Raw genomic sequence first — 20,499 nt, forward strand, 5'->3', positions numbered from 1 at the left:
TTTTTTTACTGCTTTTATCTTCTGCTTTTTAACATTTAAAAATAAAGATACATGATTTATAGTTTATGTCCGATGCTCTCCTCTTTGTGCAAAATGAATTTAGAATTAAAGAGCCCTTTGCCACAAGGGAGGAGCCTTGTTAACCACCTGACGAGGAAGAGACTTAACTGACGGGTCCCTCACCAGAGGCTGTCTGTTGGCTTTGGGAGGAGCTGCTGTTCAGTCACCTTCTTCCCTTGTTGGTGCTGCTGATGAAGGAACACTGAGCAGGACATGTTTTAAGTCTTCCAAAGACCTGGACTGGAATCAATGTTTGTCTTACTTAAAAAAGGCAGTTCCATAGTCAACAGTGATTCTTAGCATTTACCTGTCATCAGTACTTCAAGTGTTGCTTTCCTCCATGTCTTCTCCCATTTCCCTTTGTAGACTGAGGATGGTCTTTCAAACAGGCGCAGAGTGTTCCCTCATTGTGGTTTTGATTTGCATGTCTCTAACAATTTGTGATGTGCAGCACATTTTCACGGGCTTTGATTTTAACTAGTGTGTGTGGAACTGATCGTGGAAATTTTCTTCTTCACATTCTGCTCAGTTTTTAATTATTTTCAATTAGTTACCCATAAAGTGCCAATATCATTTAAAGCCCAGCAATCCTTGTGAATATGAAGTGCTCATAAGTGCTGCAGTGAAATAAAAGTTTTCTTTCTCTTTTGCCTTTTGAGTCCTAATCTACTTTAACTGTTTCTGATGTACTTTGCAAAGGAAGATCCATCTAGTCAAAGCTATGGTTTTTCCAGTAGTCATGTATGGATGTGCGAGTTGGACTATAAAAAAAGCTGAGTCCCAAAGAATTGATGCTTTTCAACTATGGTGTTGGAGAAGACTCTCTGAGAGTCCCTTGGACTGCAAGGAGATCAAACCAGTCAATCCTAATGGAAATCAGTCCTAAATATTCATTGGAAGGACTGATGCTGAAGCTGAAACTTCAATACTCTGGCCACTTGATGCGAAGAACTGCCTCATTCATTGGAAAAGACCCTGATACTGGGAAAGACTGAAGGCAGGTGGAGAACGGGACAACAGAGGATGAGACGGTTTAATGGCATCACCAACTCAATGGACATGAGTTTGAGCAAGCTACAGGAGTTGGTAAAGGATAGGGAAGCCTAGCATGCTGCAGTCCATGGGGTTGCAAAGAGTCGGACACGACTGAGTGACTGAACTGAACTGACTGATCCTGGGAAAGGGAGAAATACTAATCAGGGTTAACTGTGAAATACAAGACTATCTACCTATGTTATTTTTGGCTACAGACAGGTGTGTTCAATGTCTCAGGTTCAGTCTTAAAAGAAATGCACCCAAATTAGCGTGTGTGTGTGTGTGTGTGTGTGTGTGTGTGTGTGTAGGCAGGTAGAGAAGGAAGAACCACATATACTTAGTTTCAAACAAAAGTTACTCTGAGTTTATTAAAACATTCCTAGTAACAAAAAAAAGCACATCTGACTCAATATATCATTATCTATATATTATCACACATTCTGGAAAGTCTCTTAAGATTTCAGGATGGGTTTTTCCTGTGGCCCAACTGGATCTAAGGAAAGAACAGAAGAAATGATATACTTGATTTATAGCCACTGGTCATCAACAAACATGCACTGGCAGTGTTTCTGAAGAGGCAAGATAGCTGGACTGTGTTCTCCTCCTGGTTAGTGTTCTGCTCAAAATTCTGCTACCTTCAAAAATTCTTTCCCCTAATTAAGTCTATATGCACTTCCAGAGTTTCTCCTCAACATCTATGAATCTCAGAGAAGATCAAATTACTCAACTGTGACGAACAGGTCAACTGCAAAGTTCAATGTCAGAATGACCACCATACCTCAGGTGAAAATCAAGCCATGGGAAGAAAATAATGTCCTACTGTTTTAAATATCAAGCAGCAATTGGAGGAAGGCAAAAACCTTATATCTTGAAGTCAAAAAGTACAAATTTGGAGTTACAAGATAAATATATACCAGGGATGTGATATACAATATGATAAATACAACGAACACTGCCATACATTATATACGAAAGTTGTTAAGAGAGAAAATCCTAGGACTTCTCACCACAAGGAAAGGAGTTTTTATTTATTTCTTTCATTTCATATCTATGAGATGATGGATGCTCATTAAAGTTATTGTAGTAATCATTTCATGATATATGTATGTCAAATCATTATGCATACACCTGAAACTTACACAGTGCTATATGCCAATTATATCTCAATAAAACTGGAAGAAAAAGAATATATACAACACATGTATATGTATTTCTTTTTCGTGTATACCATATATATATGGTGTGTGTACATAAATATATATATATATATATATACACACACATGCATGTGCCAAATATATATATTACATGTGGCAGCAAAACTAATGGCCAACCATTCACTAGCTATAAGGCAAGCTACTTATAAACTCTCAAGAAACATACAAATAAAAGGGCTTGAGCTTATGGAAACTGTAATTATATATGAAGATACTTACCTCTCTCAGTTAAGTCTCTTCTGCTTTGCAGATTATATACTCAGTGATTATAATTTTGATGACTATTTATGGACATAGTATTAAAAATCTTCCCTCAGAAGAACAGAGCCAGATTGTTGTGATTTGGGAGAAGAAATTCCCAAGGAAAAGTTCAAGTCCAACTTCCTGATCTATGTCCTTCCCACTCCCTTAACTGAAGATACAGCAACTCAGAGGCAAAGAAACAAAGATCAGCTAATATGGTCCCTCTGCCAACTGACAGCAATGGGTATAACCTTAAAACTTTGTAGAATGAAAAAAAAAAGCTTTTCTTACTTTGAATAATCTTTTTAAAAGTCTGAGTAATGATGCAACCTGAAAAAAGTAAAAGACAAATCATCAAAACAATTTTTGATTACCCTGGGTATCACAGTATGGCACTGAGGAAGACTTTAGGTGTGGAAATGCAGCCACAATCACTCTCACTAGACAACTACATTAAGACTCCTCAAGTTGATATTCTGAAGAATCCTAATGCTAATACCTCAGATTTTAGATACAAGCCATCAGCTTGCTCCAAAGCATTAAAGCAGAATCCGTGAAATACCTAATCAGCCACTTCCAGCAGAAATGCTGTCACTGCAAACCACATGCTAGGAGCAGTCTCACGAGAGATCAATGCTCTGGTGAAAATTCTAACAGGCTTAGGGGCTTAAGAAAAGAAAAAAATCCGTTATCATAATAAATTACAGCTTCGGAAGAGAATTTTGAAGCACAGTAAATATCTGCATCCTTTTATAAAATCCAAACCGAAAAATCACTCCAAAAATGACCCGTGGTGAGAATGATGAAGTTACCAATTTTCCCAGCACCATCCACCCAATTTTCTTTCAAAGTAAGCATGTTATTGTTTGCTACATTCTCTTCTCACAACTATCTCCTCAAAACCAATTTGCACGCCTCCTCTTCTTCACCCCAGATTTCAGCTTCTTTGAAAGCAGGCTTTCCCTGAAGCATACAAACATGAACACAGGGTTCTATACAACATTCATTCCCAGAACATGGGAGCAAGGAAAAGGGGCTACGACTTAAAGTCAGTTCCAGCCCCCAAGAGTCACCTTGTCACCAGCATATTCTTCTAGAAACAATGTAATTAGATTTTATTTGTTTTTGCTTTATAGCCAAGTGAACGGAGTGCAGAAAAGAACCTGGACAGAGCATAAACTTTTGGTATCTTTGTAGTTAATATCCATATTTACAGCTTACAGCTGCAGGAAAAGAAATAAATACCTCTGTGAAAAATATCACTTAAATCTAGTGGAATAAAGAGAGCATTGTCAAGGCGACAGAGGCTAATCTAAAAACGTAAGGCACCAAAAGTGGCAGTATTATTAAAGGGGTAATTTTTCCTCAATTTGACATTTTCAAAACACTGCATCACCCCCCTTCTCCAAAAACTCCAAGTAAATTTTTTGCTAGTGACAGTTTATGGTAGAAAAATGTACATTTTGTTAGATGTGAGGATAATAACACCTACCTATACATCAGGGCCTTCCCCTTTTCATTCCCCAAGGCAAAATACCCACTTCTGGGAGAAAAATCCATGGTATGAATGAGAGAAATATTCTTCTTTTTAACAACTGGGAAGTTTGAAAATACTGTAAAGGAAGGAAGGTGGACCTGCAGGAAACAATAAAAAGCTTTTAAACTAAAACAACTTGGAGCTCATCTTAAATTTTAGACTTCATTCTATCATTTTGCTAGAACAAAAGTTCGTTTTGATTGTAACACACATCAAGTATAGTTCCCTTAATACAGCAAAGTGTTCCAAAATTAAAATTTGATTTTCAATATGCTATTAACTGAGAAGAAAGGGACGAAGAGAAAAAAGTGCTTTCTTGATGCTTCATTATTAATAAACTGCAGCATCTAGCATGGTGCCTAGGAGGGTAAACAAATAAGTGAATGAACAAAGTGAAAAGTCAGCAGTGCTGGTTTGCTCATTAAGCCGTGTCTGACTCTTGCAACCCCATGGATTGTAGCTTGCCAGGCTCCTCTGTCCATGGGGTTCTCCAGGCAAGACTACTCAAGTGGGTTGCCATTTCCTTCTCCAGGGGATCTTCCTGACCCAGGAACTGAACCCGGGTCTCCTGCACTGCAGGCAGTTTCATTACTGACTGAGCTACCAGGGAAGCCCGAAAAGTCAGTAGTAGAACCCATTTATGTTCTAACATGATAACTACAGCAAAGAATACTAAAATCTGATTACAAGGAACAGAACATTATGAAGAGCCTGAAGCCAAGACAAAATCATACCAAATTTCCAGTATCATACAATTCCCTACTTGCACTTTTATTTCTCAACAATGTGGTGCTGAAAATCTCTCCTCAAGGAGAGGCTAAACCATGAAAACCTGGTTCAAGGGAAACTGTGTTCTGACTGAGAAACAGTCCAAAGCTCACCTCAAGGCCAGGTCTCTTTCTCCAGAAAAGTCTGCTCAGGGGGGAAATGAGCCCAAATCCAAGCTAGGCAAGACAAGTCCTCATCCAATTTGTGGATAAATAAAATCCAAGCAAGGAAGCCATTACCTTAAGCAGACTAGGAAGGCTCTTGCACATTCTCTAGCTCTTCCAAGAAACAGCACCTTCATACTCACAGAATTCTCATTCAGCTATTAATCATGGCAGTCCATCATCCTTCACTTTGAGGTAAGTCCCCAGCCAATCAAGGGGACTTTCACAGACAAGTACCAGGTAAAACTGTTAGATACATCTGTCTATTACACAGGTTTCATTCAGTCACTAGGCCCTACTACCCTGATAAATGCCTACTGACCATTAAGTCAAGAAAGTAAAGTTTACAGTGACTCTCCAGACCATTTTCAATTATTCTCCTTCTCCGGGAAGCAGATTTTGCTTGCACAGCCTGTCATCAATGCAAAGGCTAATGAGAAGTGCTCTTTGACACAATAAAGCAAAGACACTGACAAAAATTGGAGTATAAGACACAAAGCAATTTTTTAAAGTTCAACTTTACCTTTTGTGTATTTGTCTAGCTAAATAAACAGAACTCTATTACCAAAATTATCAGAAATACTGCAGTAAATACAAAGTTTATGATGTAAATGGAGTCCCTTTAAATGTACCCTGTGCAACAAATAACCTACACAAACATACATAGTGGCCAGAGCTTCACACAACAAGCTGACTTACTCTGATGGAGGATAAATACCAATTTATCAACAATTTTAAATTTTATCTCCTCTACTGACTTGAATATCAAGGAGGAAAAACCAGGTTTATGCCTTCCTAAAAGACTCAGCTATCTACTTGCAAGAGCCCCAGTTTAGGGAGTGCCTAGTGGTCCAGTGGCTAAGACTCCTTGCTCCAAATACAGGGGGCCTGGGTTCGATCCCTGGACAAGGGACTAGATCCCATGTGCCACAACTAAAAGATCTTGCATGCCACAATGAAGATCAAAGATCCCCTGAGCTGCAACTAAGACCCAGTGCAGCCAGACAAATAAGTATTGAAAAAAAAGTTCCCCAGAGATTACACTGTATTAGTACATCTTCCCTCAGACCAACGACCCCCTCCTGGTTAGATCTCAGCTGTTCTCTCATCTCTCTTTATGACCCTTGTATTAAAAGCTGTTAATTGAACTAATAAGAAGTCCCATAAAAACACAACTTCTTTAATTCATAAAGTTCCCTTTATCTCCAACATAATTTCTGTATTACATTTAAGGGTCCAGTTATCAAAATTCAGTCAAAGCTCTCTCATCCTTAATAATTAAGGAGTCCCACAACTCCTACAACATCCAAGATTGAAGATGTAGTAACAATTTAACTTCTGAGTCTCTCAATGGTGCTATAACTTAGACTTATATTCACTGCTGAAATAACAGAACTGTTTGGTTCATTATAGGAGACTGCATCTAATAACACCGACACTGTTTCACAGAGGCATTATACCTGGTTTATTTCCATTAGTCATTATGGTTGAAAGTTGTTAGAAAGTGTCAGTCACTGTCATCTCTGACTCTGCAACTCCATGTATTGCAGCCCGCCAGGCTCCTTTGTCCATGGAATTCTCCAGGCAAGAATACTGGAGTGTGTAGACATTCCCTTCTCCAGGGGATTTTCCTGACCCAGGGATTGAACCTGAGTCTCCTGCATTGCAGGCAGACTCTTTACTATCTAAGCCATCAGGGAAGCTGCTTGATATTATAGCTGACTACCATTTAAAAAATGGGAGGTGGCTGACATTAATGAATTCCTTATGTGATTTTACTACAATAAAAAACATAAATGCTGCCATGATCACTAAAGCAAACTAGACAGAACTATAAGGCGTTTTTCAGAACATATTATGTCAAGAAAAATAGATCCCATGGTTTTCTAACACAATTTACTATCATTAAAATGATAAAAGATTGATTTATGCTATTTTAAAGCTGACTTGAATTAGAACCCTCCCATTTATCAAATGATTCATTCAACAGAGGCAATAAAACCCAATGATATATTTTCCACACTTTTCCAGCAGAACTCTTTCTTCCCTCAAAGAAAATCTTAATGCAGAATGCCAATATATATATCACAAGTAATACTAAAGCTGCTCTATATAATACAGGGAGGAGCTTAGCCTCCTACTTGCCATCTGAAGTCCTGTACACATTCTAGGGCTCTGAAAAATTTAGTTAGAAAACTAAAAGCTAGAAAGAATACGGAATCTAGCATCACAGTTCACCGGCCTTTAGTAGCCGCTGACTTTGGGTAAGCTAATCCTCTGAGGACTATCACTTGGCTCAAAATTTTTTGTAAAATTCTTTATCTTTGTAAACTATACACTATTAAAGCTGATGAAGTATGCAAGGTTTATTTGCTGAGTATAAGTAAGATAAAAATAAGAATCTCTGTAACGTGTTTACAATCTGGTAGTACACACATAAAAATAGCACACTGCAATGCTGCTTTTCAAGGTTCTATGTATACCTGGGCATCTGTATACCCGGCTTATAGCAAGAAACTGATTCTGCCTGAAGCGCAGGAAACTTCACGAGGTGGAGTGACATTTAAGCTGAGCTCTGATGCTGGGCCAAAAAAAAAAAAAAGAGCAACACTGGCCTGAGGCTGTTATCCTTAGAAAGCCCTGCTTACAAGTGGCCCTTAGATGCTGTCTGGGAATTTGACTGGCAAATAGGTCCCTACACAGATGGGACACTTTTCCTAAATGATAAGGATGGCTCATGAGTCCGTGCTCAGTTGCCTCAGTTATGTCCAACTCTGTGTGAATCCATGGACTATGCCCACCAGGATCCTCTGTCCATGGAATTTTCCAGGCAAGAATACTGGAGTGGGTTGTCATTTCGTACTCCAGAGGATCTCTAATGTGGTTTATGTTGAACACTTGACTTTACTTCTGGGAACCTTTACTTTGGGTACCTCCTAGGTAGAGGGTACCTACCTGATCAACCCCCAATAAAAACCTTGGGCACTGAGTCTATGATGAGCTTCTCTGGTAAAAAATATTTAACACATGTTGTCACAACTTGTTACTCAAGAATTAAACATGTCCTATGTGATCTGCCTTAAGAGAGGACTTCTGATGCCTGTGCCTGGTTTCCTCCAGGCTTTAGCCCATATACTTTTTCCTTATCCTTTGTACCTTTTCTCTGTAATAATTCTTAGCCATGAGTATGATCATATTCTGAGTCCTTGAGTCCGTGTATTTACCATTCTATTCCATGTGGTGCCATGGTAAAAGAATCCACCTTCCAATGCAGGAGAAACAAGCAATGCAGGTTTGATCCCTGGGTTGGGAAGATCCCCTGGAGTAGGAAACGGCAACCCACTCCAGTATGCCTGCCTGGAAAATTCAATGGACAGAGGAGCCTGGTGGCCTTCAGCCCATGGGATTGCAAAGAGTCGGACAGAACTGAGCGACTGAATGCTCAGCACTCATCAAACCTGGGGGAGTTCCTGGGAACCCCTGGCACAGAGCTATCTTCACAAGTACTATCCAGCTATTTAAACTGCAATCTTTTTACATGGTTAATGTCCAAGCTCAATTTATTTTCAGAATTTAAGAACTGCCTCCACTCTATTATGACACCAGGTCTTATAAAGGTAAATTAAGAAAACTACAGAGGGATGAAATATTTGCTTACATATTCCTTCATGTATATACCAAAAGTAACTTCTGAAAATGAAGACCACCTCTTAAGAAATGTTAGGAAAGGACAGCACAGTTTTCCCAAAAGAAGTGAAATAATACAAATTTGGTGGCTACTGTGTATCATTTCTATAATTACACCCAAAAGCTACAATACTAGCAGTTTTTACAACAAAAGAGGCTACTCTTTTTAAAATAATTCAACTCTTTCCTTATTATCTTTCCATGTTTTCAACTTAAAATTTTAAAATCATCAATGCTAAAAGGAAAGGGTAAAGACACATTACCAGTCTGACTGCTTCTTTCATGTTTGCTGAAGCAATTGCCAAGATTTCTGTAGTAGGATTGAAGGTCAGAGAAGTAACACCTGTAACCAAGTTCATTATCGCTTTTATTGGCTTTGGGTTCGTTTCTTGGAGACAAGAATCTTGATTGTATATGTTTACCACTCCACAATTAGAACTGCAAAGAGAAAAATGAATGAATTAAAGATTAAAAAGAAGCAACAGGATTTTCACAATCCAAGTGAATTAAGATATAACACCCCACCCCCAGAAAACTAATATTTATAGGAACTGTATCATGTTACACAGGGACTATGGGCTGGAGTGTTCATCCCAAGGCAAAAATCAGAGTCTATCAGTTTTACTGTAGTCTTACTGAAATCTTGTTAATGCTGGGAGCTTTTAAATTACTAGTGTAGCTAGAAAATCCAAGCAAGCGCAGAATCTTCATTATTCATTCCTTCAATAAATATTTACTGAATTTCAACACTACGACAGGCACTGTTTAAGTGCCTGGGATGCAAAGACAAACAAAAGAGGCTACGAGGGCCACTCTCATGCCATGTATGGACAACCGAACATTCTAATATGCGAATGAGCACCATCTTCCCCCTGTTTAGATCTCCTCCTTTCTTTTTTTATTCTATTCTATTTATGAGAACATCCAAAACAGTGCTGCACAACAGCTGTAATAGCAAGTACCTTAGTTTTTTGGTCTATAAGAATACCACAGTCAATAGTTAATGGAAGCGATCATCCACTCCAAGTTTACTGAAATACTTACCAACAATGAACTATACCCAATATTCACATAATGTAAATCTTAATGACTAACAGAATCATTCACAGACAGGTTTCAGTAAACACTTTTGACCTCAATCTTCAGACCACCTAATGTTACAGGCATCATTTATAAGGAATAAGAATAAGGTAGTTGTCATTCACAGATACTTAATTAGCAAATGCAATATAAACCTGAAAGTTGCAAGAAATTAATACTCAAACTAACAAAGGCGACACATTAAGTGTTCTAATTCCTACACTCAACATTCTCACTGATTCACTTAATACTTATTGCCTACAGTGAAACAGGCACAATGCATAAACAAGACAAATTTAGTTCACACACACGACTCCACAGTTTGAAATTACAGCCAACTCACAAATAGTATGTTAGATTCAGTGTTTTAAAGTCTTCAAACTACTTATATTTAGTTTCTGATGTATATTTCATATACATTAATTAAAAAGCCCTTAATTTAAGTACAGCTAACTCTTATGTAGTCCTTATTAACCACTCAGGAGAAACAATATATATCCTGGCTTTAGAAAATCTTGCTGTGGACTGAACATTTGTGTCCCACTAAAATGGTTTTTCCAGTGGTCATGTATGGATGTGAGAGTTGGACTGTGAAGAAGGCTGAGCGCTGAAGAATTGATGCTTTTGAACTGTGGTGTTGGAGAAGACTCTTGAGAGTCCCTTGGCCTGCAAGGAGATCCAACCAGTCCACCCCAAAGGAGATCAGTCCTGAGTGTTCATTGGAAGGACTGATGCTGAAGCAGAAATTCCAATACTTTGGCCACCTGATGTGGAGAGCTGACTCATCTGAAAAGACCCTGATGCTGGGAAAGATTGAAGGCAGGAGGAGAAGGGGATGTCAGAGGATGAGATGGTCGGATGGTATCACTGACTCAGTGGACATGAGTTTGGGTAAACTCTGGGAGTTGGTGATGGACAGGGAGGCCTGGTGTGCTGCAGTCTATTGGGTTGCAGAGTTGGACACGACTGAGTGATTGAACTGAACTGAATGGCAATTCTATTTTCAATTTTGTAAGGAATCTTCACACTGTTCTCCATAGTGGTTGCACTACTTTGCATTCCCACCAACAATGTAACAGGGTTCCCTTTTCTCCACACCCTTTCCAGCATTTATTGTTTGTAGACTTTTTGATAGCAGCCATTCTGACCGGCATGAGATGGTAACCTCATTGTGGTTTTGATTTGCATTTCTCCAATAAGTGATGTTCAGCATTTTTTCACGTGTTTGTTAGCCATCTGTATGTCTTCTCTGGAGAAATGTCTGTTTAATTCTTTGGTCCATTTCTTGATTAGGTCGTTTATTTTTGTGGTATTGAGCTGCATGAGCTGTTTGTATATTTTTGAGATTCTTTGTCAGTTGCTTCGTTTGCTTATATTTTCTCCTACTCTGAAGGCTGTCTTTTCACCTTGCTTATAGTTTCTTTCACTGTGCAAAAGCTTTTAAATTTAATTAGGTCCCATTTGTTTATTTTTGCTTTTACTTCCTTTACTCTGGGAGGTGGGTCATAGAGGATCCTGCTGTGATTTACGTCAGAAAGTGTTTTGCCTATGTTTTCCTCTAGCAGTTTTATAGTTTCTGGTCTTAAATTTAGATCCCTAATCCATTTTTACTTTATTTTTGTGTATGGTGTTAGGAAGTGTTCTAATTTTATTCTTTTACGTGTAGCTGTCCAATTTTCCCAGAACCATTTACTGAAGAGGCTCTCTTTGCCCCAATTGTATATTCTTGCCTCCTCTGTCAAAGATAAGGTGTCCACAGGTGCATGGATTTATCTCTGGGCTTTCTATTTTGTTCCATTGATCTATATTTCTGTCTTTGTGCCAGTACCATACTGTCTCGATGACTGAAGCTTTGTAGTATAAACAAGTCAGGCAGGTTGATTCCTCCAGTTCCTTTCTTCTTTCTCAAGATTGCTTTGGCTATTCAAGGTTTTTTGTATTTCCATACAAATTGTGAAATTATTTGTTCTAGTTCTGTGAAAAATAGCATTGGTAGCTTGATAGAGATTGTACTGAATTGACAGATGGCTTTGGATAGTATACTCATTTTCACTATATTGATTCTTCCGATCCATGAACATGGTATATTTCTCCATTATTTGTGTTATCTGTGATTTCGTCAGTGTTCTACAGTTTTCTGTAAAACTGTAAAAATATATAGGTCTTTGTTTCTTTGGGCAGATTTATTCCTAAGTATTTTATTCTTTTCACTGCAATGGTGAATGATTATTTCCTTAATTTCTATTTTCTCATTGTTGGTATATAAGAATGCAAGGGATTTCTGTGTATTAATTTTATATCCTGCAACTTTACTATATTATAAACTCTAGTAATTTTCTAGTAGTCTTTAGGGTTTTCTATGTAGAGGATCATGTCATCTGTAAACAGTGAGAATTTTACTCCTTTTCTAATTTGGATTCCTTTTATTTCTTTTTCTTCTCTGACTGCTGTTGCTAAAACTTCCAAAACTATGTTGAATATTAGTGGTGAGAATGATCTTGTTCCCAACTTTGTCAAAGGCTTTCTCTGCATCTAGAGATAACCATATGATTTTTATCCTTCGATTTGCTAATATGGTGTATCACACTGATCTGCGAATACTGAAGGATCCTTGCATCCCTGGGATAAAGCCCACTTGGCCATGATGTATGATCTTTTTAATATGTTGTTGGATTCTGTTTGCTAGAATTTTGTTGAGGATTTTTGCATCTATGTTCATCAGTGATGTTGGCGTGTTGTTTTTTTTTGTGGCATCTGTCTGGTTTTGATATTAGGGTGATGATGGTGGTCTCACAGAATAAGCTTGGGAGTTTACCTTCCTCTGAAATTTTCGGGAAGAGTGTGAGTTGGATAAATGTTAGCTCTTCTCTAAATTTTTGGTAGAATTCACCTGTGAAGCCATCTGTTCCTGGTCTTCCGTTTGTTGGACGATTTTTGATTACAGCTTCTATATCCGTGCTTGTGATGGGGTCTCTTAAGATTTTCTATTTCTTCCTGATTCATTTTTGGAAGGCTATAATTTTCTAAGAATTTGTTCATTTCTTCCAAGCTGTCCGTTTTACTGGCATATAGTTGCTGAGAGTGGTCTCTTACGATCCTCTGTCGTCTGTTGTGTGTTGTCTGTTGTGATATTCCATTTTCATTTCTAATTCTGTTGATTTGATTCTTCTTTTTCTTGATGAGTCTGGCTAATGGTTTGTCTGTTTTATTTATCTTCTCAGAGAACCAGCTTTTAGTTTTGCTGATTTTTGGTAGAGTCTCCTTTGTTTCTTTTTATTTCTGCCCTAATTTTTATGATTACTTTACTTCTACTAACCCTGGGGTTCTTCATTTCTTCTTTTTCTAGTTGCTTTAGGTGTAAAGTTAGGTTAATTTGATTTTTCTCTTGTTTCTTGAGGTAAGCTTGTAACGCTATGAACTTAGCACTGCTTTTACTGAATCCCATAGATTTTCAGTTGTGCTTTCATTTTCATTTGTTTCTATGCATGTTTTAATTTCCTTTTTGATTTCTTCCATGATTTGTTGGTGATTCAGAAGCATGTTATTTAGCCTCCATATGTCTGTGTTTTTAATAGCTTTTTTCCTGTAGTTGACATCTAATCTTACCACACTGTGATCAGAAAAGATGCTTGAAATGATTTCATTTTTTTTGAATTTACTAAGGCTAGATTTATGGCCCAGGATGGGATCTATCCTGGACAATGTCCCGTGTGCACTTGAGAAAAATGCGAAATTCATTGTTTTGGGGTGAAATGTCCTAGAGATATCAATTAGGTCTAACTGGTCCATTGTATCATGTAAAGTTTGTGTTTCCTTTCTAATTTGCTGTTTGGTTGATCTATCCATAGGTGTGAGTGGGGTATTAAAGTCTCCCACTATTATTGTGTTACTGTTAATTTCCCCTTTCATACTTGTTAGCATTTGCCTTACATCTTGAGGTGTTCCTAACTTGGATGCATGCTGCTGCTGCTCAGTCGCTTCAGTCGTGTCCGACTCTGTGCGACCCCATAGACGGCAGCCCACCAGGCTCCCCCGTCCCTGGGATTCTCCAGGCAAGAACACTGGAGTGGGTTGCCATTTCCTTCTCCAAAGCAGGAAAGTGAAAAGTGAAAGTGAAGTCACTCAGTCGTGTCCAACTCTTCGAGAGCCCGTGGACTACAGCCTACCAGGCTCCTCTATCCATGGGATTTTCTAGGCAAGAGTACTGGAGTGGTTGCCATTGCCTTCTCCGACTTGGATGCTTGGATGCATATATATTTCTAATTGTTATATCTTCTTGGATTGATCCTTTGATGATTATGTAGTGTCCTTCTTTGTCTCTTTTTATGACCTTTAGTTCAAAGTCTACTTTATCTGATAAGAGTATTGCTACTCCTGTTTTCTTTTGGTCTCTATTTGCATGAAATATTTTTCCAGCCCTTCACTTTCAGTCTGTATGTGTCCCTTGGTTTCAGGTGGGTCTCTTGTAGACAGCATATATAGAGGTCTTGTTTTCGTATCCATTCAGCCAGTCTTTGTCTTTTGGTTGGGGCATTCAACCTATTTACATTGAAGGTAATTACTGGTAAGTATGATCCTGTTGCCATTTACTTTGTTGTTTTGGGTTTGAGTTTATAATATAAACCTTTTCCTGTGTTTCCAGTCTAGAGGAGATCCTTTAGCATTTGTTGAAGAGCTGGTTTGGTGGTGCTGAATTCTCTCAGCTTTTGCTTGTCTGTCTCCTTCATATTTGAATGAGATCCGTGCTGGGTATAGTAATCTGGGTTATAGGTTTTTCTCTTTCATCACTGTATGTCCTGTCATTCCCTTCTGGCCTGAAGAGTTTCTTTTGAAAGATCAGCTGTTATCCTTAAAAGGGGATCCCCTTTTGTGTTATTTGTTGCTTTTCCCTTGCTGCTTTTAATATCTGCTCTTTGTGTTTATTAACCTCGTTAGTTTGATTAATAAGTATCTTGGGGTGTTTTGCGTTGGGTTTATCCTGTTTGGGACTCTCTGGGTTTTTTGGACTTGGGTGGCTATTTCCTTTCCCATTTTAGGGAAGTTTTCAACTATTATCTCCTCAAATGTTTTCTCATGCCCCTTCTTTTTGTCTTCTTCTTCTGGGACTACTATGATTTGAATGTTGGGGCGTTTAACATTGTCCTAGAGGTCTCTGAGGTTGTCCTCATTTAATTCTTGTTTCTTTTTTTCCTCTCTGCTTCATTTATTTCCACCATTCCATCTTCCACCTCACTTATCCTATCTTCTGTCTCAGTTATTCTATTGTTTCCCTCCAGAGTGCTTTCAATCTCAGTTATTGCATTATTCATTATTGACTCTTTATTTCTTCTAGGTCCTTGTCAAACATTTCTTGCATCTTCTCAATCCTTGTCTCTAATCTATTTACCTGTAACCTCCACTTTGTTTTCAAGATTTTGGATCATCTTTACTATCATTATTCTGAGGAATTCTTTTTTAAAAAATATATTTATTTATTTTTGGCTGTGCTGGGTCTTCCCTCCTGCAAGGGCTTTTCTTTAGTTGCAGGGAGCAGGGGCTACCCGCCAATTGCTGTGTGTGAGTTTTGCATTGTGGTGGCTTTCTCCTGTTGCAGAGCATGGGCTCCAGGATGTGAGCTTCAGTAGTTGCAGCTTATAGTCACAGGCTCATGACAGGTTGTTGCTGAGCCATGAAAGATGCTGTGATTCTTGGCCTCTGGAGAAGAGGAGTTCAATCTGGGGCCAGTGACAAGGCTTGAACGCTAACAAACTTCTTGTGTAATAAAGTTTTATTAAAGTGTAAAAGAGATAGAGAAAGCTTCTGACTTAGACATCAGAAGGGGGCAGAAAGAGTGCCCCCTTGCTAGTCTTTAGCCAGATGTTATACACCTATCTTTAGCTGGACGTTATATACCTATACTTCCCTGGTGGCTCAGATGGTAAAGCGTCTGCCTACAACGCAGGAAACCAGGGTTCAATCCCTGGGTCGGGAAGATGCCCTGGAGAAGAAAATGGCAACCCACTCCAGTACTCTTGCCTGGAAAACCCCATGGATAGAGGAGCCTGGTAGGCTACAGTCCAAGGGGTCGCAAAGAGTCGGACATGACTGAGCAACTTCACTTTCACTACATACCTATCAGCAAGTTGTTAATTAGAGAAAGGAGATGTCTCAAAATTCAGAGTGGCACCAGGCCCCTCACTCCCAACATGCATTTTGAGATAACACTGGCACCAGGTGAGTCATCTGGAGCCATAAAACGATTGACATTTATCTTGAAGAAAGGCAGGAGTCCAAGTAAGTATATAGTTTCATTAACATAGATTAGGAGAACAATGTATCAGTAAAACATACAGGTTTGTTGAGCCCTGGTTCTGAGTCTCAAGCAGAACTGACTTGAGGAAAGACAAGAGTCTAGGGTAAATACACAGTTCATTAACATAGCTTAAGAAAAACATTTCCGTAAGAAAAACACATTGGCTAGCTCAAGGTTTGAGAAAAGTTAAGTTCAGGTGGAGCCAAGTGTCATCATGGCAACACAGAATTTTAAGAGAAACCTCCTTTTAAATTTGTATAGAGAAGGGGAAAAAAACCTAACACTTGTTTGCTTCCTCCTGCTGCTTAAGAGAGAGGTAAAATATGTCTGACACTTGCAGCCTATTTCCTCTGGCCTTCCTGCCTGTAAAGCTCTCACTCAATAGTTGTGGTGCACAGACCTGGTTGCCCTGTGGTATGTGGGCTCTTCCCAGATCAGGGATTGAACCCTAGTCTCCTGCACTGACAAGCAGATTCTTTAACACTGAGCCACCAGGGAAGCCCCTACCCCAAGAATTCTTATGTGATTATTGCTTAGATGTGTGGGACAAAAATGGCATGAGTTAATCATCTTAATATATGGAAATTTACAGTGGTATTTGTGCTACGATATAACTGATCCTAATATGCAACTAAGAATATTTAATGATATCCACATAACCAGCAGTATGAAAACTGAACAGAGAACTTCCTGATGTACAAGCTGGGTTTCAAAGCAGCAGAAGAACCAGAGATCAAATTTCCAACATTCGTTGGATCATGGAGAAAGGAAGGGAGTTTCAGAAAAAAATCTACTGTTGCTTCATTGACTATACTGTAGCCTCTGACTATGTGATCACAACATTGGGACAATTCTTGAGAGAGATGGGAATACCAAACCACATTACTTGTCTCCTGAAAAACCTGTATGTGGGTCAAGAAACAACAGTTAGAACTGGACATGGAACAAGGGACTGGTTCAAAACTGGGAAAGGAGTATGTCAAACCTATTCTCACCCTGCTTATTTAACTTACATGCATATGCAAAATGCTGGGCGGGATGAATCACAAGCTGGAATCAAGATTGGCAGGAGAAATAACAAACTCAGATATGCATATGATACTATTCTTAAAGGCAGAAAGTGAAGAGGAACTAAAGAGTCTCTTGATGAAGGTAAAGGAGGAAAGCAAAAAGTGTGGCTTGAAATTCAACATTCAAAAAACTAAGATCATGGCATCCAATCCCCTTACCTCATGGTAAATAGAAGGGGGAAAAGTGGAAGCAGTGACAGGTTTTATTTCCTTGGGCTCCAAAATCACTGTGGGAAGTGACTGCAGCCATGAAATTAAAAGACGCTTGCTCCTTGGAAAGAAAGTTATGACAAACCTAGACAGCATATTAAAAAGCAGACATCACTATGATGACAAAGTTCCATATGATCAAAGCTATGGTTTTTCCAGTAGTCATATATGGATACTGAGAGCTGGACCATAAAGAAGGCTAAAACCGAAAAACTGAAGCTTTTGAATTGTGGTGCTGGAGAAGACTCTTGAGAGTCCCTTGTACTGCAAAGAGATCAGATCAGTCAATCCTAAAAAAAATCAACCCTGAATATTCATTGGAAGGATTGATGTTGAAGCTGATGCTCCAATACTGTGGCCACCTGATGCAAAGATCCATTGGGAAAGATTCCTGCAAAGATCCATTGGAAAAGACCTTGATGCTAGGAAAGATTGAAGGCAAAAGGAGAAGGGAATGGCAGAGGATGAGATGGTTAGATAGCATCATACTGGCTCAAGGGACATGAATGTGAGCAAACTCCAGGAAACACTGGAGGACAGAGGAGCCTGGCATGCTACAGGTCATGGTGTCACAAAGAGATGGACACGACCTAGCAACAACAATGCGAACTGTCACAGGAATACAGAAGAACAGAAAGAATTTAATCCCAGGGAAAAAAAAGACTGTTAAGAAATACTCAGAAATATAAGAGAACATAAGCTAAACTCTCTATATGTGATCCAGAACCTCAAAGAAAGGAAAAATCAGTATGAACTGAAGTTGCTCTAGTGAAGCTTTGTGGAAAAGGTAAGTGAGACATGAGCTGGGGAAGGGAGATAGTAGGTTCAAAACAAACAAATAGCAACAATGACAAGGCAAAAAAATAAAAACCAGGTATCATAAGAGGAAAAACAAGAACAAAGGGAGAAGGGAGCTCTCATCACTGAACTCCTAACTAAAAAAATAGACATGACTGTCACCCTTCCACCCCCCAATCACAGCTGACTGGACTAGAAGTAGGTTCCTAAATCAAGAACAGCCTATCCATTAGCAGATCAGCAACCACAAATGTCCTAGTAGAGAAAAATCTTCCCAAACAAGAATGATGGCAATTAGCCAGATCAGCCTAGCTCTAGTGTCTCTCTCATCTCATTTCCTCCCATGGACCATCAAATGACTGCCTTTAATCTAACTCCACTCACTTCTAACTGCCTATTAAACACTGCCCTGTGAACCTATCTCTGACCTGCCTCATCCCGCATCCACCCTCATTCCATGGACAACTCTACTCTACTGACTGTCTTGGCCTGGAGCCTGAGAATGTCACTCCTCCTCTCTCATCCCAATTTTCTAAGCAGTTAGGACATACACTGAAAGCATCATTTACCTATCTACCTATTCCCATTCCCATCCTTATTACTCAAGGCCTGGATTACTGCAATGACCTCAAGGCTCATCCACCTGCACCTCTATTCCCCATCTAAAGGCTATGAGAATTATCTACTTCAAACCCTAAATTTCAATTATCATCATGATTCTTTGCTTAAAAATCTTTAATGGTTCCACTTTCCATTTAATATAATGTCCATATTATTCAGCACAGCATAAAAGACTTCTCTGCCTGCCTGCTTCTCTACCTTTGTAGCCTACGCCCCCACCCCACTTAAGAATCATCCCATCCATACTCCTCTCAGAACACAAACCTGAATTCTCTCATCCTTTCTCCACTATCTGCAATACCTTTCTCTGAATTCCAACTGGCCCTCAAAATGCCCAGCTCAAGTGCCAATATCCCACAAAACCCCTTTCAGACATTCCAACTATAACAGCCTTCACCATTCCTAAGGCTTTTAAAATTGAAATACTGTATCTAAACTGCAGCCCTTGTGATGGCTTGATGGCTCACCTTGTGAATACCGATACATGTACATATGTCCCCACATGAGATCATAAACTATGAAAAGGTGAAAATGTATTGTTCTATCTCACAATCCCCAGCTCAATGCCCAATAAATGTTTTATGAATGAGGAAACTGAAGCAAAAGCATTATCACTGAATAAAACAGGCTTTTCTTGCATTATAAAGCACACATGTCCTAAAGAATCTCTAGATGAAGCAAAATGAAACCCATTTTATATGTTCAATGAGAAAACACTGAAATAAAGAACTATTAATTCCAGGCCCTAAATCATAACAAATTTTCTAATTCTCTACAGTCCTGAATTTTCAGTAGTCTTTTAAAATAAAATCAAAATACTTAGGGGGTGGCATTGTGGAAAGACCACAGAACTGGAAATCAAACAACATGAGTTGTAGCAATCCTTACATTAACCAAAGCCATTTAAAAAAAAGGCACTATAAAATAAAAGACCTCTATTTACAATATTCTGAGTTTCCTATATCCCTATCAGAGCAAAGCTGTAAATCGAAAGCATCCACTTTAACCCAGGACACTGAAAAGAGTTAATGGACACTATCAGACAAATTTTGAGATCAAGAGAGGAAGAGAGGGAGTTGGGAGGAAGGGAAGCAGCAGCCAGTCAACCAGCTAAGTGAGTTCAGTTTCTCCTACCTCTGCTCTGACTGTACCACCAATAACTCTTCCCTCTACATGAGAAACTCCTCTAAGAAGGGTTAAGGCCTTTCTTTACAGGTTTAACAATAAAAACCTAGAAATGGTCTTTGACCAAGCACATCAGAATTCAATTACACTGACAGGCAATTAAAATCAAATGAGTTTAAGTGGCTAATATTAGATTCTTTCCTCTCTGGGCCTGTCAAAGGGGATTAATAAAAAGTAATACCAAAAAAAAAGAGGCAAAAACCAGAAAAAGATTAACTTCACAAATCTGAGTGATGGTTATGTTGTGCAGTTTTTGTCTTACACAAAGGTAAAGCAGGTCTGCTTAAAATTACTTATAATTTTACTCCCAGTCTACATTTTAAAGGAGCTTTAGTCTCAAAAGACTTGCTAATCATACACTGCTGCCATAGAGCATACTGCTCTAGCAAGCGCTGGGCTCAGGCTGTCCCCCTACCTACGTCAGACTCACCTGATGTTAGCCTGGCCTCCGAGCGCCACAGCCTGGTTCTACTGTCATTTCTTCCCAGGCTACAAGGTAGCTGCTGACCAATATCCAAATGGTGACAGATAT

The 20,499-nt window shown here is 38.9% G+C and overlaps 1 protein-coding gene across 1 annotated transcript in view; it reads right to left on the reverse strand.

The window, feature by feature from the left end:
- Positions 1-1,436: 1,436 nt before the first annotated feature.
- Positions 1,437-20,499, reverse strand: part of UTP18 (UTP18 small subunit processome component) — a 58,372-nt gene continuing 39,309 nt past the window's right edge. The window contains exons 11-14 of the mRNA NM_001098879.1: positions 8,975-9,149; positions 4,048-4,190; positions 2,847-2,885; positions 1,437-1,588 (exon numbers count right to left, since the gene is read on the reverse strand). Coding sequence (NP_001092349.1) covers positions 2,861-2,885; positions 4,048-4,190; positions 8,975-9,149 — 343 coding nt within the window. The 3' untranslated portion in view covers positions 1,437-1,588; positions 2,847-2,860. The remainder of the gene's footprint in view (positions 1,589-2,846; positions 2,886-4,047; positions 4,191-8,974; positions 9,150-20,499) is intronic.

The sequence above is a fragment of the Bos taurus genome, chromosome 19 (assembly GCF_002263795.3).
Source record: "Bos taurus isolate L1 Dominette 01449 registration number 42190680 breed Hereford chromosome 19, ARS-UCD2.0, whole genome shotgun sequence".
In the NCBI taxonomy this organism is placed as follows: Eukaryota; Metazoa; Chordata; class Mammalia; order Artiodactyla; family Bovidae; genus Bos; species Bos taurus.